The sequence below is a fragment of the Carettochelys insculpta genome, chromosome 2, assembly GCF_033958435.1.
Source record: "Carettochelys insculpta isolate YL-2023 chromosome 2, ASM3395843v1, whole genome shotgun sequence".
In the NCBI taxonomy this organism is placed as follows: Eukaryota; Metazoa; Chordata; order Testudines; family Carettochelyidae; genus Carettochelys; species Carettochelys insculpta.
The window spans coordinates 7,983,547-8,005,806 of record NC_134138.1 but is presented as its reverse complement, the minus strand read 5'-3'; the positions used below and the strand labels follow the sequence as shown (position 1 = coordinate 8,005,806).

Genomic DNA, 22,260 nt, shown 5'->3' with positions numbered 1-22,260 from the left:
CACGAGAAGTCATTCTCCTGCTCTACTCTGCGCTGGTTAGGCCTCAGCTGGAGTATTGTGTCCAGTTCTGGGCACCGCAGTTCAGGAAGGATGTGGAGAAATAGGAGAGGGTCCAGAGGAGAGCAACGAGAATGATCAAAGCTCTAGAGAACATGACCTATGCAGAAAGGCTGAAAGAATTGGGCTTGTTTAGTTTGGAAAAGAGAAGATTGAGGGGGGACATGATAGCAGTTTTCAGGTATCTAAAAGGGTGTCATAAGGCAGAGGGAGGGAACTTGTTCTTCCTTGCCTCTGAGGATAGAACAAGAGGCAATGGACTGAAATTGCGGCAGGGGAGGTTCAGGTTGGACATTAGGAAAAAGCTCCTAACTGTCAGGGTGATCAAACACTGGAACGAATTGCCAAGGGAGGTGGTAGAATCTCCATCACTGGAGTTATTTAAGAAGAGGTTAGATAGATGGCTTTCAGGGATGGTCTAGAAAGTGCTTGGTCCTGCCATGAGGGCAGGGGGCTGGACTCGATGGCCTCTCGAGGTCCCTTCCAGTCCTACTCTTCTATGATTCTATGATCCCAGTCAGGACTTTGTCAAGTCAGGACTTAAAAACCTCTAGGGATGGAGATTTCACCACCTCTCCAGGTAATGCATTCCAGTGCTTCACCACCCTCCTGGGGAAATTGTTTTTTCTAATATCCAACCTACACCTCCCACTCTGTAACTTGAGACCATTGCTCTTTTTTCTGTCACCTGCCATTACAACTGCCTCTCTCCATCCTCTTCAGAGCCCCCCTTCAGGAAGTTGAAGGCTGCTATCAAATCCCCCCTCGCTCTTTTCTTTTGCAAACTTAATAAGCCCAAATCCCTCAGCTCCTCCTCGCAAGTCACATGCTCCAGCTCCCTAATCATTTTGGTTGTCCTCCACTGCCCCCTCTCCAATGCATCCACCTCCTTTCTATACTGGAGAAGAGGCCCAGAACTGGACACAATACTCCAGATGTGGCCCCACCGATGATGAAGAATGCTTCAGAGAAAGGTCAACTAATAAGTCCAAGATAATGCTGTTAACACACTGCCTAACAAAGGCAAAGAACCCTCCCTTCCTGACCATCCTTACACTCATTCTGTACCTCAGAAACTCGATCACTTTCAGAGAGGTAGCCGTGTTAGTCCGTGTCTTGAAAAACTACAAGACGTCCTGTAGCACCTTATCGACTAGCCGACATTTCAGAGCATCAGCTTTCATAGACAAAGACCAGATGCATAGAATCATAGAACACTAGGACTGGAAGGGACCTCGAGAGGCCATCGAGTCCAGCCCCCTGCCCCAATGGCAGGACCAAGTACTATCTAAACCATCCCTGATAGATGTCTAGCTAACCTGTTCTTAAATATCTCCAGCGATGGAGATTCCACAACCTCCCTCGGCAATTTATTCCACTGTTTGACCGCCCTGACAGTTAGGAACTTTTTCCTAATGTCCAACCTAAACCTCCCTTGCTGCAGTTTAATGCATCTGATGAAGCAGGTATTTGCCCATGAAAACTGATGCTCTAAAATATCTGTCAGTCGATAAGGTGCCACAGGACTTCTTGTTGTTTTCAATAACTTTCATCCTCACTTGCATTAACCATCCCTAGAGGTTTTTAAGTGCCAACTTGACAAGGTGCCAGCTGGGATGACTTAGTGGGGGTTGATCCTGCTTGAAGCAGGGGGTTGGACTCGATGACGCCCTGAGGTCCCTTCCAGCCTCATGCTCCTATGACTAACAGCACGCTGCTCTAGGTATGAAGTTCCATGGTCCCCCATGACGCTGAGTTCCATACGCCACCTGGAGGAACATTCTCTCACCATTTGTGAGGGCTTTCAGCTGCTCCTGCAGCGTGATGGACGCGTTGTAGGTTCGGAACACCTTGGCTGTCAGCCCATCCATCAAATCCTGAAGGTGCTTGTTCAAGAGAGTCGTCTGCAAAGGAAAAAACAAAAACAAGGCAGAGGGGAAATGAGTAAAGGGCAGGAAAACCGAGGTCCGTTTTCAACTTTCCTTTTATATAGCACAAGAAGCATGTAGGCACCTAAGACTACAGGGCTGAGGAGCACAGCTATGCACAGATTTCTTGTTACTTTGCTTGTCCGCTTGGAGATTGGTGGACAAGGTTCCCCAGTGAGAGTACACTGGTCTAGCACCATTGAACTCAAGGAATCTGCACTAGCTCATGGTCTGACCCAACGATAGGTTGAATTTATAGGGCTGAGCCACATGGGCTGTAGGGTCTGCTTCATCTAAAGAAACAGCTTCTAACGGAGGGAGGGATAGCTAGGTGGTTTGAGCATTGGCCTGCTAAACCCAGGCTTGTGAGTTCAATCCTGGAGTGGGGCTGGGAGAGATCTGGGGCAAATAGCTTAAAAACACAGGGATGGTGATAGGCCCTGGTAGGGGACTGGACTGGACTGGAGGACGTCTGAAGGTCCCTGTGAGACAGGGATAACACCAAGAGCATTTGTCCTCAAAAGGTCATAAACTGCACCAGGACAAGAGACTGTGTGCGCTGCTTACTGACTGCAGCTATGCAATTCTAGCTACTGCAAGTGTGCAGCTAGAATTGATGTATCTGCAATTGACTTACCTGGCCATCCCCTCACCAAGGAAAACTGATAGGAGAGCTGCTCCCAGGGGCCTCACTGCTCATGAGAAGTGCAGGGGTTGATCCCCAGCAGCTCAACCCTGAGCAGGTCACTCTTCTGTGGTAGTGTAGACAGTCTTAGCAAAGCGTCCTTGGTCTTATATAGCTAAGTGCCCTCCCTCAGAAGCAGCATGCATTGAAGACGCACCATTTCAGGATGTGTGCATGCAGCCCAGAGGAGCAGACTGGGTAGAGAAGCAAGGGAGGCTCAGAAGGCTCACAAACCCTTGGAGTGCCCACAGAAATGCCTATTTTGCACATACTTCCAGGCTGGTGGTGGACACCTAAGGTGTCAGTGTCAGTGGGGTTCTCTGCAAGCTGCCCACAGTAGGCAGCCTGTGTTTCAATGGGTGGTGCACATCCACACATCTAGGTGTGCATAAGGAAATTTATTCCACCCATGGATGCTCAGATGCCAGGAAGCAGGCTCCTGGCCTGAGTGGAAATTGCTCTGCACACTGGAGGGGCACTGATGTTTCTAGCACATCAGAGATTAAATCCCCTCTCTGCAGGTGGAGGACGTGAAGGAAACAAGCCCTGACTCCAGACGCACTCTTGCTTTAACTCGCCCCTGAAAGGGGGCTCTGGCTACTCCCCTGGAAACTGGCGGAGACGAGTATTTTTGAGAGCAAAGGAAGGAGCCACTTGCCCAGCTGGTGAAGGAAAGGCTGGGGTCTGTCTAGACAAAGCCTCTAGCTCTTGTGCCCTCCGCAGGCTTTGAACCCCTGGACCGTCTGGGGCTCTGAGTGCCACTAACATTTTCACCTCTCTGTCCCAAGGTTACCTCCCTGCTGGAAATGGCACATCAGCCATCAGGGCACTGGGCTGAGCTTGTATGCATGCAACAGCCGAGCTGAGCAATCAAATGACTGTGAGGTCAGTGTTTTCTCTAATCCCCCCTTCCCACCTGTGTGCAGAATAAATTTTATTATGTGCACCAAGGCATGTACACCACCCATAGAAACACACGCGGCCAGCTGTGGACGCTCTACTAATCAGCTGGGGCAGCATTTGACTCTCTCCCAGGTGGCCATCCTGAACACTCAGCTTACAGGGAACAGTGTGTGGGCTGCTGGGGGACACAGCGGGTGGCACTAGCTGATCACAGGAGAGGAGGAGTATTAAAAATGAGAGCCATCACTAAACAATGAAATCGGTGCCCTTGCCCGACTGGCCCCCGTGTGCACATGCTGTACTGCTGCGGCAGGAATTCTCTCTGCTCTCGGGACGCACGGACCCAAACTAGGTTGGGATCCTGCAGGAAAGACTGGGGCAACTGTTCGCTTTATTGGCCTAGCTCCAGAGGGCGCTACCAGCCCATCGGTTTCAGCGGCCAAAGGAAAGCAGCTTACGTTCAGCCTGTCAAAGAGGTCGTCCCCTGGGTCTTTGTTCTCCATAAACAGCTTCAAGTTCTTGAACACCTGCAACGACAGGAAGGGTTACGCCAGAGGGCCATGCAGAAGTGCTCTGAAAATGATCACGAATGTCCCCCTCCATCAGATTCTTCCTCCAAGAATTCCACAGCACCCTCAGCTCAGCCTCAGCACCCTCCTGGTGGGTACCTCACACCAGCCTCCAGCCGATGTTCGGGCACCAAGATTTAACCCCCAACTCGGCCACTGCCCCCAGTAAACTTGGGCAAATATTTTTACCTGTCTCAATAGTAACAGAGAGGTAGCCACGCTAGCCTGTATTCTGACAAACCAGAACAACTGTCGTGTAGCACTTTGCAGATCTGGTTAGTCTTTAAAGTGCTACACGACTGCTGTTTTGATTTACCTGTCTCCAGGTTACTTCCCTGCAGTGAGCAGACCCTGACCGGCATCTGGCGCAGTGAGGAGTAAGGTCTGTTACAGAACCAGAAGAGAGACACGGGGTAACATTCTCACCCACTGACAGAGCTGCACAGTGATCTCAGGTGCCTCTCTGCTACACACCACCCCCCAACCCCAAATACAGGGGGAGAGAGAGCTCAGTGGTTAGAGCATTGGCCTCCTAACCCCAGGGTTGCGAGCTCAGTCCTTGAGGGGGCCATTTAGGGATCTAGGGCAAATACATTTAAAAAAAAAGGATGGTGCTTGGTCCTCCCAAGGTCCCTTCCAGCTCAAGAAGATGTGTATCTCCATACATTTGTTTATCTATCATACAACAAAGCATTTGACTCATTTGCTAATTGAGATCAAAGTGAATGAAGACCAAAAAAATATTCCCCTCAATACACAGAGGCCAGGAGCTTATGGCCCACATTTGTTAACTCTTCACTTGCGCTGTGCTAGGTGGGAGTCCACATTTACCCAGAAGCACCCCCTACAGAAATCTCTGCATTCGGGCCTGAGAGGGAAGTTCCTCGCATTGGCTGGTTGAAAGAGAGGGAACAAAGGGCAGGAAAAAAGAGTCGGTTTTCCCAGTGGGGACAGAAACGGTGGGGGTTCCTAAGGATAATACAAAATTCCCCAAGATGGTTAACTTCAAAGCAGGCTGCAAAGAGCGACAAAGAGATCTCCGAAAACAGAGTGACTAGGGAACAAAACAGCAGATGAAATTCCATGCTGATACATGCAAAGTAACAGAAAACATAACTACAGCTAGGATACAAAAGGATGGGGCTTTAAATAGATATTGCCACTCCAGGAAGAGATCTTCGAATGACTAGAAATAGCTCTTTGAAACGTCGGCTCAGCATGCAGCAGCAGTCAAAAATGAATATTAGGGAAGAGATGTAAGACAGAAGAGATGTCATCGCTGGGTGACTCCACGGCCTGACCTTGAATACTGAGGGCAGTTTCTGGCCATTGCAGCACCTAAAAGACAACAGCGTTAGAAAAGGTACAGAGAAAGGGAAAATACGATGAGGCGCATGGAACAGCTTCCAGCTGGGAGAAATGAAGGAGAGGTTCAGTTCAGTTTAGAAAAGAGAAAACTAAGGAGGAGGAGGAGGGAGGTTTATAACCGCATGAATGGGAAGAGGGAGGTGTTATTCACTTGCCATGTAAGAAGCTAGGTGGTAAGCATTAGGCTTACTGGTCTGCTGACCCAGTAACCAGTTAACCATCCCAGCCAGAGCAGCCCCGCACTCGTGGCGCAGCGGTTAACCGATATACTCGTAACCATTTAACTGGTTAACTACTGTAATGGATTTTTACATCCCTATTATTTACCCGAGTACAAGACAGAGGCTCCAGCAGATGTGGTGGTGGCTCTTTCCTCCAGGCTGCACCAGCAGTAGTGGGTGGGGTGGGGTGGGGTGGAGTGCGGCAGGACAGGGTGATTTGGGGACTGGGCCGGGGTGGGTGTTGGGAGCAGCCTGGGCCAGGCTGGGGGGTGTGGGCTGCAGGTGGGGGGGGGTGTGTGTGTGCTGGGATCCCCCTTGCATTCACCATGTGTTATTTCTTCTTGCCCACATGGTCCTCCACGTGCCCTGTGCAGAGGCAGCGGCAGCAGAAGCAGCTAGTGTTTGAAGTGAGTGAGTTGCCTATGCAAGCAGACTTATGAAATGAGCATGGAGCAATCTTAAACTGACAGTGGAATCAAAGATAATAATCTACCAGGCAAGCATACTGAGTATCCGCTATATAGTTCTGAGGCATCAACCTACTCAATCCAGGAGAACAAACTGAACAGGTTCCATCTTTGCTGCCTCCGCAGATTATGAATATCAACTGGCAAGATAAAGTTTCAAAAGCAGATGTCCTGTCAAGATCTGGCATGCCCAGCCTCACAGCGATCCTCAACAGCAGAAGACTACGATGGCTTGGTCATGTGAGAAGAATGGGTGATGAACGTCTTCCCAAAGAAATGCTCTTTGGTGAACTCTCACGTGGGTTGAGAACAAGAGGCAGACCAAAGCTAAGGTTCAAGGATGCATGCAAAAACGCCATGAAAAAATTCAACGTCGATCCAAAAACCTGGGAATCTACATCATCAGATTGAACTACCTGGCAATGATTGCCGCGACAGGGCCCATCATCCTTCAATAGTATATGTGCAAGCCACGCAGAAGAATTTCATCTTAGAAGGAAAAACTCTACGGCCGTGTCTACACTGGCACAAATCTTCAAAATAGCCATGCTAATGGCCATTTCAAAGATTACTAATGAGGCACTGAACTGAATATTAACACGCTTTCGAACACACGTGGCTCGCGCGGCTACACAGCGGTTCTTTTCGAAAGGACCCTGCATGTTTTGAAATCCCCTGATTCCCTTCAGCTGAGGACAATTTCATATTCAGTTCAGCGCCTCATTAGTAATCTTTGAAATGGCCACTAGCATGACTATTTCCAAGATTTGCGCCAGTGCAGACACAGCCTGAGAGTCAAGAACTCAGTAATAGACTGACATGTGGTTATTGCAATCGACCGTGAAAATCCAATATTGGACGAATCAGCCACGAGAGAAGCTGCAGATTCAAACACTGCCCATCGATTCTCACCACCACTGCTAACCACCATCTCTCAAGATGAAAAGGGGCCACAGATAGGTAATTTACCCCCCACACACAACCGAAGAAATCAGATCTCCTGCCAAAATTAACAGGCGGAAGGTTTAAAACAAACATCTGGATGTAATTCATGCAAGGCACAGCCAACCTGTGGAACTCACTGCCAGGGGATATGGGAAGACCAGAAGTATAAATGGGTTCAAAAAAGAATTAACTAAATTTATGAGAGATAGATCTATCAGTGACTAATAGCCAAGATGGTCTGGGATGCAGTCAGTGGTCCCTCTAATTTTTTTCCCCACCCATGTGTGGAATAAATTTTGTTGCATGCGCCAAGACATGTGAGGATGCGCACAACCAGCAGAAGAGGATGCTGTCAGCCAGAATGCTGTGCATGCTCTGCTAATCAGCTGGGTGGCAACTGAATCTCTCCTGGTGCACAGATAACAAGATGCACTGGCTGCAACCCCAAGCTCTGGGTATCCCTAAACCTCTAATTGACCATCCTCCAGGCCCAGCTACTGGCAAACGATCACTTGTTAAACTGCCCAGTTCAGTACATGCCCTCTGAAGCATCTGGCTTTGGACACTATCAGAAAACAGGACCCTGAGCTAGCCAAATCACTGGTCTGACTCGGCATTCTTAGGATCTTATGGGAAGGATGGCCCAGAGCTTAGCTCGCTAGCCTAGGAGTTGGGAGACCAGGGTTCATGTGTTTGCTTTGACACAGCCACCCTGTGCCGCCATGGGTGAGTCACTTAGCCCCACTGTGCCTCAGTTTCCCCATCTGAACAACTGCGACAGCAGCCCTGCCCTACTTCATATGGGGGTTGGGAGAATACACGCACTAAAAATTGTGCAGCGCCTATGCACACTGCTTAGCTACGTCTGGGAGCATGGGTGACCCCCGCCCAAGCCCAGCTCACCGGTTTCTCCACAGGCACTTTGTTGTAATACCGAATTGAGTCTTTCCCCAGGAAGTCAAACTCCACCACGTGCTGCTGCCCATGCAGCTCTGGGTGCAGCTTAATGTGCTCAATGCGCAGGGAACAGCAGCCAACCGTGTCCGCCGTCTCCCCTTCCTCCTTCTCGTTCCCGGCTCTCAGGGCCAGCTGTGGGGAGGGGAGGGCCACAGAAGAGCAGGCATGGTTTAAAACCTTGACTCTTCCCATACACAGACTCCCCCCCAAAACAGTGCTAAAGAAGCTGCCATGCTGTGCAAAATACGTCGTCTGCTTCTTTCCCCACTGCACAGCCCCACACACCACAAACTCTAAATGCCCCATGAGCATCTTGAGTTGCTTTGCTGCATCATTCATGTGTTATTTACTGCCCTTCCAACAGCTGTGCAGGGAAGTTGGCAGGAAAAGTTTGACATCATAATTCGCTCCCAAGTTCTCCATGACCATGAGTGGCTCCGTGACCTGTGACTGGCAGCTCCCAGCAACCATGAGTAAAAGTAATTCTACAAAGCACCAAGCCCAACAAGACGAATATGCTGCCAGCACCTTGTCAATGAAGTAGAGGGCCACGGATCTTTGCCGCTTCTTCATCTCTCTGGATTTCCAGTCGGCACGGTACTGAGAGCGGATCTTGTCCACTACGTCCTTTAAACGTCTGGCTACCTCATATTTCTGCCAGTCCTTCTCCCCCTGGAAGGAAAAAAGGGTGATTTCAGGGTACGTGCTTGGTTCTGCCTTGAGGGAGGGGACTGGACTCGAACTCTCGAGGTCCCTTCCAGGTCTAGTGTTCCATGATTTGCCTTGAACAGCACCCACTGCTGCTCCACACGCTGTCACAGGTAATACAACAGAGAGGGGCAAGAAACTGATTTCCCGGCCTGCAAACCTTTTTGAGATCATCCAAAAAAATTTCCCATCCTGGGCTGGGGCAAAAGTCAACCCCTCGAATTTCCACAAATCAAACATAAAAAAATACTTGGCGCAAGGCACTCAAAACAACACTGAATTTCAAAACATTTTGTTTGGGTTTTTGCCTTTATTTCCCAGCAAGAAGTTATTTTCAACTGGAAACCAGAGATGCTCATTTCAACAACTCAAAGATTTTTGGTGAAGAAAAATCAATCCAAGCAAACCTTTCCCCATGAAAAATGTTTGATTTTGACAAACCACCATTTTTGCGAGCAACAACATTTTGCCAAACAATTCCTAACCTATTCCAGGAATAAAACCCTTTACAAGTTGAACCCCTCTCGTCCAACACCCTCGGGACCTGACCGATGCCAGACAAGAGAATTTGCCAGACCACGGGAGGTCCATATTGTCAAGCACATTATCAACACGCCCACTGCTAAATGGGCTCTTAGAAGACATTTAGGGGTAAATTACTGCTAAATAACAGCACAGAGCAATGAGAGCCAGGATTGGTGGCTGGAAACAAATTTCAAGGGACCGCGGGAAACTTGGCCATACCAATGATAAGTGGTCGTCCAGCTGACGAAAACCATGCCTGATTACGGAGTTTGCTAGATGAGAGAGTTACGGATTACAGAGGTTCAGCCTGTACCTGGAAGTTGCCTGGTTCCACATTAGAACTGCTTTCATGATAGAAGATCATTAAGAACACTGTGTGGGTTCTAACTACGATTTGTTTCTTTAAGCTCATCTACCCATGATTCCCTGAAAGAGAAACAGGAATAACTAAAAATTTTTGGACAAGTGGGTTTAGTGCCCCCTGATGGCTTGGCAGAGGCACGGAACCAGCCGTGAGACTTCACAGCCCTTCCCATCAGACAATCATGCCAATGCACTTCTCAGCATCAGAAGCTTCGGACTGCAAATCAAGCACCGATAAAGTGTTAACTCGCCCCTGTTACACAGCTAGAATGTCAGATTTACTAACACACTGTTCCACGTGACCCTACCTGCAACGTCACTGAGTTAATGCTACCATGAAAGCTTTGATTTTGTGCCCTCATTTTTGCATGTCTGCTAACCCCCCTGCTGTGCTTGTACGATGTTTCTGGATGTAATTTGCCTTTTTAAAAATAAATCAAAAGGGAAACCAAAGCCCACTGCGAATATTAAGCTCAAGTCAACCCAACGTGGGGCCAACAGACTATCAAAACGACCATTGTTGGGGTTCCAGTATAACAGAACAGTCTCCGCAGCCATGTTGTGTCATGTTAGTGATGCATCATAACCACCCCTGTTCTCAGCACAAAATTAAGAACACTGAGCACTTTATAAAAGGAGATCAGAGTCATAAGCCCCATTTCACAGATGTGGAAATGGAGGCACCAAGACAGGAAGCGACTTGCCCAAGGTCACCCAGTAGCTCAGTGGCAGAGATGGGATAGCCCTCCTGTATCTCCTGAATCCCATTCCAGCGCTGTCTCTGCTAGATTGGATTGGGCTTAGAGGGGCCAGGCAAAGTCAGAGGCACAATTGCAAAAGCCTCCAAGTTCAAACGACTCTTTGCTTCTCTTGCAAAGGCTGTGATGTGACCCAGGTGGTGGCACGATGCATGCACCATCCCCCTGGACGTGGCACACACGAGTCTGCCAGCTGCACCCCTGCAGGGCTGCGTGTGAACTGTGGCACAAAAGGGGTCAACCAAATGGCAATCAGAGGCTCGGACAGATAACAACACACTCACCTTAAGCTTGGAACTAGGGTTCAGCATGATGTACTTAATCGAGTTCTGGATGTTCTCGGTCCACGAAGCCAGCCAGGTGACGGTGTTGTCACATCGCACCTCCTTCCACTTGTGACCCGCTGGGGGCTCGGGGATTTTAGAGTCCCTGCCGGCCAGAAAGGATACAAAGCAAAATTATGATCAGCCCTGGGCCCTTCTGCTCCAGGGCAGATCAAAGCCAACCCTCAGGAGAGGAGGACCAAGAGGCCTCATGTGGATTTAAATCTCAGGAGTAACAGCAGAGGAGACCCAAGACTTTGCCCTGCGAGAAGGAGGCAGGTGGCAAGCGCCTTGCCGGAAGCCAAGAGAGAAAATATTGGCTTTTTCAGTGGAGCCAAGGCCACTGGCTCCGTCCACACCCCTGGCCTGCAGCGAGAAGTGCTAGCTAATGGGGACTCACTTGCTGCAGTTGATGATGACATCCTCTGGCATGATCCTCTTCTTCAGCATGCCCATTTTCGGGTGGTCCCCACGCCCCCGGAACAGCCCCGGGGGCTCAGTCTTGAAGTTGCCGATTTTCTCCCGATGCCCGTCGAGGATGCAGTAGCCATATTCTTCCTGGATCTTATCAGCCTCCTCCTTCAGTTTCTGAGTTAAAAACAAACCCCGGAGAAAACAACAGTCCCTGGAGACAGCCCGGGTGCTGCACCTCCTGTAACCCCCCCGCCCCCCACCTTCCAGAAGCAAGTTGGGTCACAAATTCAAGAGATTTGTGAATCAGAAGCTCAGCCTGGTGTCAGGGAGTGTCAAAGGGGCTGCCAAATATCAATGGCATGGAGAGCCAGGCGAGAGTCCAACCTTGCTGTATGGAAGCAGGGGGTCTGAAAGAGGCAGAACCAGCATTAATTAGTATATGCGTCAATGATCCATGGCTGTATACATGCAGGATGTAGGCGTGAAGGCTGGGGGAAGAGGACACTCAGCATGCAGCAGCCACAACTGTTCAGCTGAATTCTGATCAGCTACTCTGCAGATCAAGCCTGGACAGGAAAAGCATAAGCCCCGGCCCACTGGAACTAAAGGAGCAATTTTTCTGCTTGCTTGCAGTGATCAGGGATTTTGTTATTGCTGGGCTGGGCCGTTAGGAGAGAGACATGATTACAACCCTCTAACGCCACAGTAGTTTTTACACACACACACACACACACACACACACACACGTTGCCCAAGGTGGGCACTGTAACAAGGAAGCAACTAATGGCTTAATGCTTCCTTGCAGAATTTCAACACACACACACGTACACGAACATGATGTTTCCATGTAGTCACAAGCAACAGGACAGGGATCCGCTTACAGGATCGGAGCTGAAATCTGAACAGCTGCATCAGAAAGAAACTTGTTCCCTTGGAGAACTGGCCAGAAATTCCAGCAACACAAATCCAAACAGGCAAGTTTAATGTGCGTTTGATGGATAGTATTGTAAACCCTTCTGGCATCTGACTTTGCTTCCCTGTCTCCCTAAAAGGTGTGGAAAAATAAGTTTTCCCTGCCCTATTTCAAGGCAAGGTGCAGCAAATGGGTGTGCCGAATGGGAGGAGATGAAGGAGGGTACCAGCAACAGTGCTACGAGGTTACAGACTAGTAATCATGTAGATTCTTGGTTTTGAATCAAAAGTACAGGTTGAACTTCTCTAATCTGGAAGCTCTGGTCCGGCAACATCCGTAATCCAGCGTGATTTTAGTTAGCCAGACAACCACTTATCATGGGTGTGGCCACGTTTCCCATGGTCCCATAAAGTTTGTTTCCAGCTGCCAGTCCTGGCTCTCAGTGTTCTGTGCTGTTATTTAGAGGCAATTTGCCCCCAAATGTCTTCTAAGAGCCCAGTAAGCAGTGCAATGTTGGTGATGTGCTAGACTATAGTGACCTGCTGTCGGCCGGCAAATTCTCTTGTCCAGCACCAGTCAGGTCCCAGGGGTGCCAGGTTAGAGAGGTTTGACCTGTATTAATTTACAATCACCGAGTGAAACAACTGCAATCAAAGGGAAATTAAGCCACTTGACACTGACACTAAATATCTACCAACCATCCACAGGAATCATCAGAAACAGCAGCCAGAAGGAGGCTCTTGAAGAGTTCCACCGTGATTTCAGCAGTTTCCACCCCACCATCAACGTTAGGCTGGACCAGTCCACACAAGAAATTCACTTCCTGGACACTACTGTGCAGATAAGTGATGGTCACATAAATACCACCCTATACCGAAAACCCACGGACCGCTATGCTCATCTACACGCCTCCAGCATCCATCCAGGGCACACGACACAATCCATTGTTTACAGCCAGGCACTAAGGTACGACTATTTGCTCTGATCCATCAGACAGACAAACATCTGTAAGACCTTTACCAAGCTCTCCTCAAACTATAATACCCACCTAAGGAAGTGAAGAAACAGATTGACAGAGCAGACGGGTACTCAGAAGCCACCTGCTGCAAGACAGGCCTCGCAAGGAAAACAAGAGAACACCACTGACCATCACATACAGCCCCCACCTAAGGCCTCTCCAGCGCATCATCCGTGATCTGCAACCCATCCCGAACAACGATCTTCCACTCTCACAGACCTTGGGAGACAGGCCTGTCCTCGCCTGCAGACAGCCGGCCAACCTTAAACAAATCCTCACCAGCCACTGCAAATCACAAACCAGTGACTCTAGGCCTGGAACCAGCCCCTGCAACAGTCCTCACTGCCACCTCTGCTCACATATCTACACCAGTGACATAATCATAGGACCTAACACCAACTATGCCATCAGGGGCTCCTTTACCTGCACAACTGCTAAGATAATATGTGCCATCATGTGCCAGCAATTCCCCACTGCAATTTACATTGGCCAGACTGGACAGTCTCGCCGTAAAAGAATAAATGGACACAAATCAGACATTTTCAGGAACGGTAATGTACAGAAGCCTGTGGGGGAACACTTCAATCTCCCTGGACACTCAGTGACAGATTTAAGGGTGGCAGTTCTGAAACACAAAAATCTCAAAAATCAAACGGAGAGCGAAATCTCTGAGCCGCAATTTATTTGCAAATTTGACTCCATTAAACAAGGATTAAACAGACTGGGAGTGGCTCGCAGCTTACAGGGGCAGTTTCTGCGCTCTGGGTACTAATATCTCCCCATTAGACTCTGATAATGGTTCACATCCCACTGTCTGATCTGACTTGTTTTTTTCCTCTTTTGATAAGTGCTGTTGATACTGGGCCATTTTCACCTTGCTGAATAGACTTTGTCAGCTCTGGCCCTCCCTCTTTCTGGGACCCCCCTCTTTAAATACCCTTCTGTAACCACCCCCCCACTCATGCATCTGACGAAGCGGGTCTTTGCCCATGAAAGTTTATGCTCCAAAACATCTGTTAGTCTATAAGGTGCCACAAGACTTCTTGCTGTTCTCAAAGCTACAGACTAACACGGCTACCTCTCTGATACTTAGCATCCGAACCTGTTTCTCCTCCTTGGGCAAAGCTTTACGGGCCTCGTTCTTGTCCACAAAGTACTTGTGAATCTCTTTGAAGTCGCACTTCTCTAGGTGCTTTATCTTCTTCTGTTCCTCCGAAGTCATTTCCTGAACAAAAGCCAGAAGAGACTTGGAAACAGGCAGGCAAACCTCATTTACAGCTGGGGATAAGACACAAGGGTGGAAAAATACCCCTAGTATACTGGCTAATCTGACGAACAACAGCTTTTTAAGTATGCTAGACATGTGGCAAACTAAGCCCAGGGTTAAGCCGTATCTGTAACGCTTATTTCTCAGAACAGGTGGCTGGTTTTGAAATTTTGAGCCTTTGCATAGGCAGGGCTGGTGGAATTCACTTTTTAGTTGTTTACAATTTCAGTGAATAACATCCACATTTACTTGTAATCATTTTTCCATTTTTTTTCCTCGGGGAGAGAGGATAAGCAATGATTATTTAATGACTGCTGGTGCCGAGATTCAAAATTAAAACTTTTTCACAGTTAAAACCCGAACTGCCAACATCCCATGTCAAATCATACAAAGTAAAGATCCTCACATCAAACACTATTCTGTTCTGAACCAGCATTTGCTTTCTTCAACATGCCCGTTTTCATCTTACATTGCCTCTGTGAACTTCAGTTACCAAAGGGACTATTTTTACATTGGATTGCACGTGGTGAAAAGAGAAGTCACTCACTTGTAGTAACGCTGGCTTTTCAAGATGTGTCCCCGTGGGTGCTCCACAGTAGGTGTCGGGCTCGCCCGGCACCACAGATTGGAATTCTAGCAGTTTCCACTGGATCGCGCATGCACCGATGCGCGCCGCTCCCTCGTGTGCCCTCGGTCACGTGAACGATCCGGTCCCTGCCAGTTCCTTGACCAACCACCCCAGATGCTCCTGAAAAACACCAGACAGCAATCCGAAGCGGGGAGGATGGGCGGGTAGTGTAGCACCCACGGGGACACATCTCGAAGAACCATCGTTACTACAAGTGAGTAACTTCTCTTTCTTCTTCGAGTGGTCCCCATGGGTGCTCCACAGTAGGTGACTACCCAGCAGTAACCCCAAGTAAGGAGGTGGGTACTCGATTCATGTGCAGCGTGCCCCCGAGAGGACTGCTGTCGACAGACGGGTATCCTCATCGAACACCCGATGCAGGGCGTAATGCTTGGCGAAGGTGTCGTAGGATGACTAAGTCGCCGCTCTACAAATGTCTTTCAACGCGATTCCCTTGAAGAAGGCCGTTGATGCCGCCACCGCTCCAGGGGAGTGAGCCCTACGCGAGGCTAGCAAAGGGGTCTTTCGAAGCTCGTAGCACAGTTTTATACAGGACACAATGTGCTTTGAAATTCTCTGGGAAGAGAGGCCTTCCCCTTTCGACCTGGGAGCGAGAGACACCAGAAGCCTGTCCGTTTTCCAGAAGGACTTAGTTCTGTCTATGTAAAAGGCCAACGCCCTCCTCACATCTAGGAGATGCAGGCGCGCCTCCTTGCTGGAGCTGTGAGGCTTCGGGTAAAACAAGGGTAATACTATTGGTTCTTTAATGTGGAACTCTGAGGAAACTTTCAGATCGAAGGCTAGGTGTAACCGTAAGATCACCGCCTCCTTTGAGAATACTGTGCAGGGTGGCGTTGCCATCACTGCTGCAAGCTCACTCACCCTACGGGCTGACGTAATCGCAAGAAGGAAGGTCGTTTTCATGGTAAGTAGTCGGAGGGGTACCGTGGCTAATGGTTCGAAGGGTGGTCCCGATAGCGTGTGGAGTACCAAGTCCAAACTCCACGACAGCGGTAGCGGTTTTCGAGGAGGATACAGGTTTACCAGCCCCTTCAAGAACCTTGTGACGATAGGATGGGTGAATACGGTGGGCCCTTCCTCTTTGTGCCGAAAAGCTGATATAGCTGCGAGGTGGACCTTTAGCGAGGATAGAGAGAGCCCGTCTCGTTTGAGGTACAGCAGGTATTCTAGAATTACAGTTATAGGAACATCAAGAGGGGCTAACTGTTTGGCAGAGCACCAGGCAGCAAAGCGAGTCCATTTCTGTTCGTAAGTCCTCCTGGTGGAGGGCCTTCGGCTACGCTCTAAGACTTGTCTTACTCCCTCCGTACACGTACTCTCTAAGGCGCTGAGCCATGGATTAACCATGCTTGTAAGCGTAGTCCCTGAGGGTGTGGGTGCACTATGGACCCCTGAGCCTGCGTGAGTAAGTCCGGCGCTACCAGTAGGGGGAGTGGTGGACGATCCGTCATGCGCAGAAGCAGGGGAAACCATTGTTGTCGGTCCCAAGTTGGAACTATGAGTATCATGCGAGCTCTCTCCCTTCTGGCTTTCTGCAGAACCTTGTGGATAAGTGTTGTGGGGGGAAACGTGTAGAGTAGAGGGCCCATTCATGAGATCATGAAGGCGTCCCCCAGGGACCCCTGCCCTATTCCTGCTCTGGAGCAGTACTGAGGGCATTTCTTGTTGCACTGGGTGGCAAACAAATCGATTTGGAGAAACCCCCAGGTGTGAAATATGCGTCGTAGCAGGTTGGAGCGGATCTGCCATTCATGCATGAGTGCAAAGCGCCTGCTCAGTTGATCTGCCTTCACGTTATGGGCGCCCGGCAAGTACGAGGCTTTCAACGTTATGTTGTTGGCAATGCACCAATTCCACAATTGGACTGCTTCCGCGCATAGCGCATGGGACCGTGCCCCTCCTTGTCAATTGATGTAGAACATAGTGGAGGTATTGTCGGTATTGATCCTGACTACTTTGCCGTGCAGGTATTTCCAAAAATGTCTGCACTCGTTGAACACTGCTCTGAGCTCCAGTATATTTATGTGCAGTGGCTGTTCCGCAGGGGACCATAGCCCTCGCGTCACCTTGTTGCCAATGTGCGCTCCCCATCCTATGTGGGAGGCGTCGGTTGTAAGCAAAAATGGAAATTTGTGGTTGGTGGAAGGGCATTCCCACTAGCAGGTTCTTGGGATCTGCCCCCCACGCTAGCGACTTCCGTCGTGGGCGATACTACCCTGTGAACGGTATGGGATGCCAGTTTGTAAACACTCGCCAGCCAATGCTGCAGGCTTCGCATGTGTAACCTGGCATTCTGTACCACAAACGTGGCGGCTGCCATGTGCTCCAACAGTTGCAGGCACGTTAGGACCAGCACTGCGGGGCTGTATATCATGACTTGCACCAAGGATTTGATGGTGCGGAAGCGGGCGTCGGGCAGGTATACTCTTGATGCGATAGTTTATGCGCGCCCCTATGAACTCTATATCTTGTGTGGGTTCGGTCTTTGACTTTGCAAGGTTGATAACTAGGCTCAGCGAAGTAAACGTGTTCGCGGTGATGCGTATCATGCGTAGGACCTCTGCCTTTGAGGCCCCTTTCAGTAGGCAGTCGTCCAGATACGGAAAGATAAACACACCCTGCCTGTGCAGGTAAGCTGATACCACTGCCAGAGTTTTGGTAAAGACTCTGGGTGCCGAGGATAGGCCGAACGGAAGAACCCTGTACTGGAAATGTTCCCCGCCAACCGTGAAATGGAGGAAGCGTCTGTGTGCCGGGTGGATTGTTATATGAAAGTAAGCGTCTTGTAAGTCGAGGGCTGAAAACCAGTCTCCATCATCCAGTGCCATAAGTATGGAGGCAACTGTAATCATCCAGAAGCGCTGCTTGTGCAAGTATCAGTTGAGGCCCCGTAGGTCCAAAATCGGCCTCCAGCCTCCTGTTTTCTTCTCTGTTAGGAAGTAGCGTGAGTAAAAACCTTTCCCTTGGAATTGTTCCGGCACTCTTTCCACTGCCCCTATGAACTTGAGGTGATCTACCTCCTGTTTCAGCCTCGCCTCGTGAGAAGGGTCCCTGAGAGGAGGCTGGGTGGGAGGTTTCGTCGGTGGAAGTGACTGGAAGGGGATCGTGTAACCTGTGGCTATAATTTCCAGCACCCATTTGTCTCTTGTGATCTTTTGCCATTGGGAATGGAACGGTTTGAGGCGATGATGGAACATGAGGTGAGAGTGGCATTGAGCGATGGTATTGATTGTGCAGTCCTCGACATACCCGTCAAACTTGCCGCCTCTGGGCTTGCCCCGAGGTTGTACGACTTTGTTGAGAATGTCGCCTAGGGGCCCTGTACTGCTGCTGTTGTTGATGGCGCCCTTGGTCATAGCCTCGCTGATATTGTGCGCGCTGTGGTTGGTAAGCGTAGCGCCTTTGCTGAGGATAGAATTTCTTTTTCTTGTATGGAGGAGTGTAGATACCCAAGGTCTTAAGTGTGGCCTTCAAATCTTTGCTAGAGTGGAGGACCGAGTCAGTTGATTCTGCAAACAGCTTTTGCTTGTCAAAGGGAAGATCCACGATCCTTGCCTGTAGATCTCTGGGGATACCAGAAGTCTGGAGCCAGGATTCCCTACGCATTACCACTGCTGAGGCTGTTGAACGTGCCGCTGTGTCCGCCACGTCCAGGGCAATCTGAACTCCCGTTCGCGAGGCCGCGTAGCCCTCCTGGACAATCGCCTTTAACAGTGGCTTCTTGTCCTCCGGAAGGGAATCCATGAGAGAGGTAAGTCTAGAGTAATTGTCAAAGTTATGGTTTGATAAATGTGCCGCATAGTTTGCCATTCTCAATAATAGGGTAGAGGAGTAGACCTTCCTGCTGAACAGCTCTAATTTCTTAGCATCTTTATCCGACCCCCCTGATTTGTACTGAGACATTTTCGACCTCTGCTGGGATGATTCAATCACCAAAGAATTGGGTTGTGGGTGGCTAAACAGGAACTCCATGCCCTGGGCTGGGACGAAGTATTTCTTATCTGCCCTTTTGTTCGTAGGCGGAATAGAGGCCAGAGTCTGCCATATGTTAGTGGCTGACTCCATAATGGCTTCGTCCAGTGGGATAGCAATTTTAGATGAAGCCGGGGGTCTCATATTTTTCAGGAGTTTATGATGCTTCTCCTGCACCTCTGCTATTTGAATGTCCTGCGTGTATGCTACTCTTTTGAACAGCTCTTGGAATTGTTTAAGGTCATCTGGAGGGGAGACGTCCCCGGGGACAATTGCCTCATCTGGGGAGGATGAGGAGGAACCGCTGGGATAAACCTCCCCCAAGTCCTCTGGCTCCCGAGTTCAGTGGTATGTTTGCTCCTTCGTGGGCTGTGAAGGAAAGTCTCGGGACTCTGGATCTAATTCCCCCTGGGACAGCTGCGTTCCTCTCCCAGAGCGAGAGTGTACACGGGAATATTGGCGAGGAATGGGAGGGGATCTGCCCCTGGATCTAGACCTCTGATGTCAGTGTTCAGTATGATGACGATGGCCATAACAACATGGACAAGGGCCCGGTGATGGAGACCTGGACCACGATCGGAGAGTGTACCCATGATGTCTGGGACAGCGGGATCTCCGTGACGACATTGAGAATGGTGAAGCTGGTTTGTGATAGTACTCATAGGGATCCATGCCCAAAAAGGGTGAAGGTGGCCTGAGCCACGGCGAAGGTGGTTGGAGGAATGGAGAGGGAGGTCCGAAATAAGCCGGTGGAGTTGCCGCCTGGCAATCCGGTGTGTGTATCTCGGGGGCAGGGGGGTGCGGGCTGGGTGATAAGGGCATTGCAGCCCTGTCTGGAGATGGACTGAGGTGCCGGGTTTTGGCTCTAGCCTTCCCCCGCCCCTGCAGGGTGGGCGCCGCCCCCTCCCGTGCCGGGGATCTCGGCGCCGTGCTCGGTACCGTCATCAGCGGTGCTGCGCGGGTGGCTTCCTCCGGCGCCAGTGGGCCCCGTGCTGGGTGCCCCTGCGCTGTCGGTGCTGCGATAGCCGGTGCCGCGTGCGGTGGCGCCGCTGATTATGGCGCTTGCCGCGCTGGCGCCCTCTGTGCCGACTGCCGCATAGTCGGAGGCCTGGCCCCGGCCACATGCGCGACTGCGCTGCCGCTTTCATCAGCCTGCGGCTGGGGGCTCTGCGTTCCGCTCGTCCTGCTCGAGGGGACCACCGGCAAGGATCGAGCCAGGGAGAGTTTCTTCTTCTTTTGCACAGAGGGGGTCAAAGACGCCACCTTCCTTTTATGTGACCCAGAGGGCCCTTCTGTGTGAGGCTTCTCTGGCGGCTCAGGCTGGAGGGCCTTATCAAACAAGATCATTTTGAGCCTCATTTCCCTGTCCTTCCTGGCCCTGGCTGTAAGCTTAGCACAGTGCGAACACTTCTGGGTAACATGGGACTCCCCCAGGCAACGAATGCACTCGCTATGCCCATCAGAGGCCGGCATAGCCTCGCGGCATGACTCACACTTCTTAAACCCTGAGGAAGCCATCGCGGTGAGTCTTTACTGTTAATTGGGTACTTAGCCGCTAATCAGTGCGTTCTACAACCCAAATAACATTCACAGCCCTCAAGGTAGCGGACAGCTTAAAACAGCCTTCGTCTGCTCCTCTTCCCTCCATTCCTCTTCTCTCTACTATTTTGTATGCTTTTTTTTTTTTTTTTAAACTTTTTTTCCTTATTTTTTTTTTATAATAGGAAAAAAAACCACCGAGCTAACAAGGAAAACAGCTATCTTATCTGGCTCAGGCTATAGAGCCGGAGCGGATTCCGTCTGCAGCCGTTGGCGGTTGAGAAGGAACTGGTGGGAACCGGATCGCGCACATGACCGAGGGCGCGCAAGGGAGCGGTGCGCATCGGCGCATGCGTGATCCAGTGGAAACTGCTAGAAGAATTCCGATCTGCGGCGCCGGGCGAGCCTGACACCTACTGTGGAGCACCCACAGGGACCACTCGAAGAAGAACTGACATTTACCGATAAAAATTTTATACTTCCGAGTCTGTGAATGGGATTTATTCCAAGCAGCTCAGCAACGCAGCCACCTCTGGGGTGGAACAATGTCCACCTGAGCCACGCAACTACCTCCGGGGTGGAACAGTGTCCACCAACACTAAACCAAAGCCCAGAGCAAACAGGAAAGAAATTCTAAGCCACGCACACATACAAGCCTGATCTATAGGGCCTGTTTTTTGTCTCCTTGCACAGGTGCCAACTCTGGGGCTGAAGCTACAGGTGTCACCTTTCCAATGTGTTAGGTGCGCTTGCTGTTCAACCCCCAGCTCTGCACCCACTCCACCCCTTATGGTCTAAGCTCAACACAATAACCACTAGCCACATGTGGCCGTTGGGCCAGTTGGCCTGAACAATAAATATACTCAGAATAATGTGGCTAGTTCTCTATAGTAGCAGCCACTACAGCAGGCACTGCTTAAGAACTAATTGGACACCTTAGGTCTAGGTGGTGCTTGGTCTTGTCATGAGTGCAGGGGACTGGATTTGATGACATCTCCAAGCTCCTTCCAGTTCTATGATTCTATAAATCCTCAAGTCCCACCCCTTCCTGATGCCACCTCTGAGCCTACGACCTCTTCTCTCCTCCCTTCGTCTCCAGAACCTCCTGCAAACAACTAATCACAGTGGGGAGAAGGCACAGGGAGGGAGAGAGAAACACTGACCAGCAGGAGGTGGGAGCTCATGGGGCCTGCTGACTTCGTACTATGGCTCTTTGGCAGCGTACACTGGTAAACTCTGGCTCCCTCTCATGCTCAGGTTAGCCTCCCCTGCTCCAGGCGGTTGCTGGGCATGGAAGCTTTATAGCCAATAAACAACACTTGTTTGGCAAGGAGTCACCGTTCTGGGAGATTTTCTCCCGCAACAGAAAAGCGCCCACGCGTAGCTGCCGAACGCTGTATTATTTTTGCCCCTGCGCAGCTTGTTAAAGTGCAGGGCCTGTCGATGGTCCAGTTAGGATGCTGTAATCCAGCTGATTGACCAGGAGTGCTGAAGCATGCCAGAGAACCAAAGCCAGGGGCTAGCTTCTCTGCTTGCTGCCCTCAACCCTGTCAGCCAGCACCAGAGCCCAGCCCCCTCTCTCTCTAGATTTCTCCCAGGGTCACACTGTGCTTTGGCCATCTTTTTCTGCCATCTTCCCTCTGGTCCTTGTCTGCCCCTCAGCCAGACATCGTCCCGCACTCACAGACATGTGCCACTGCACAGACCACCA

The 22,260-nt window shown here is 50.3% G+C and overlaps 1 protein-coding gene across 3 annotated transcripts in view; it reads right to left on the bottom strand.

Annotated features, from left to right (window-relative positions):
- TOP1MT (DNA topoisomerase I mitochondrial) overlaps nt 1-22,260 on the bottom strand; it is a 70,732-nt gene that overhangs the window by 9,432 nt on the left and 39,040 nt on the right. For all 3 annotated transcript variants that reach the window (XM_074985593.1, XM_074985594.1, XM_074985595.1), the window contains 7 exons: nt 14,225-14,347; nt 11,178-11,365; nt 10,739-10,883; nt 8,629-8,772; nt 8,047-8,232; nt 4,032-4,100; nt 1,847-1,961 (listed from right to left, as the gene is read on the bottom strand). In XM_074985593.1, coding sequence (XP_074841694.1) covers nt 1,847-1,961; nt 4,032-4,100; nt 8,047-8,232; nt 8,629-8,772; nt 10,739-10,883; nt 11,178-11,365; nt 14,225-14,347 — 970 coding nt within the window. The remainder of the gene's footprint in view (nt 1-1,846; nt 1,962-4,031; nt 4,101-8,046; nt 8,233-8,628; nt 8,773-10,738; nt 10,884-11,177; nt 11,366-14,224; nt 14,348-22,260) is intronic.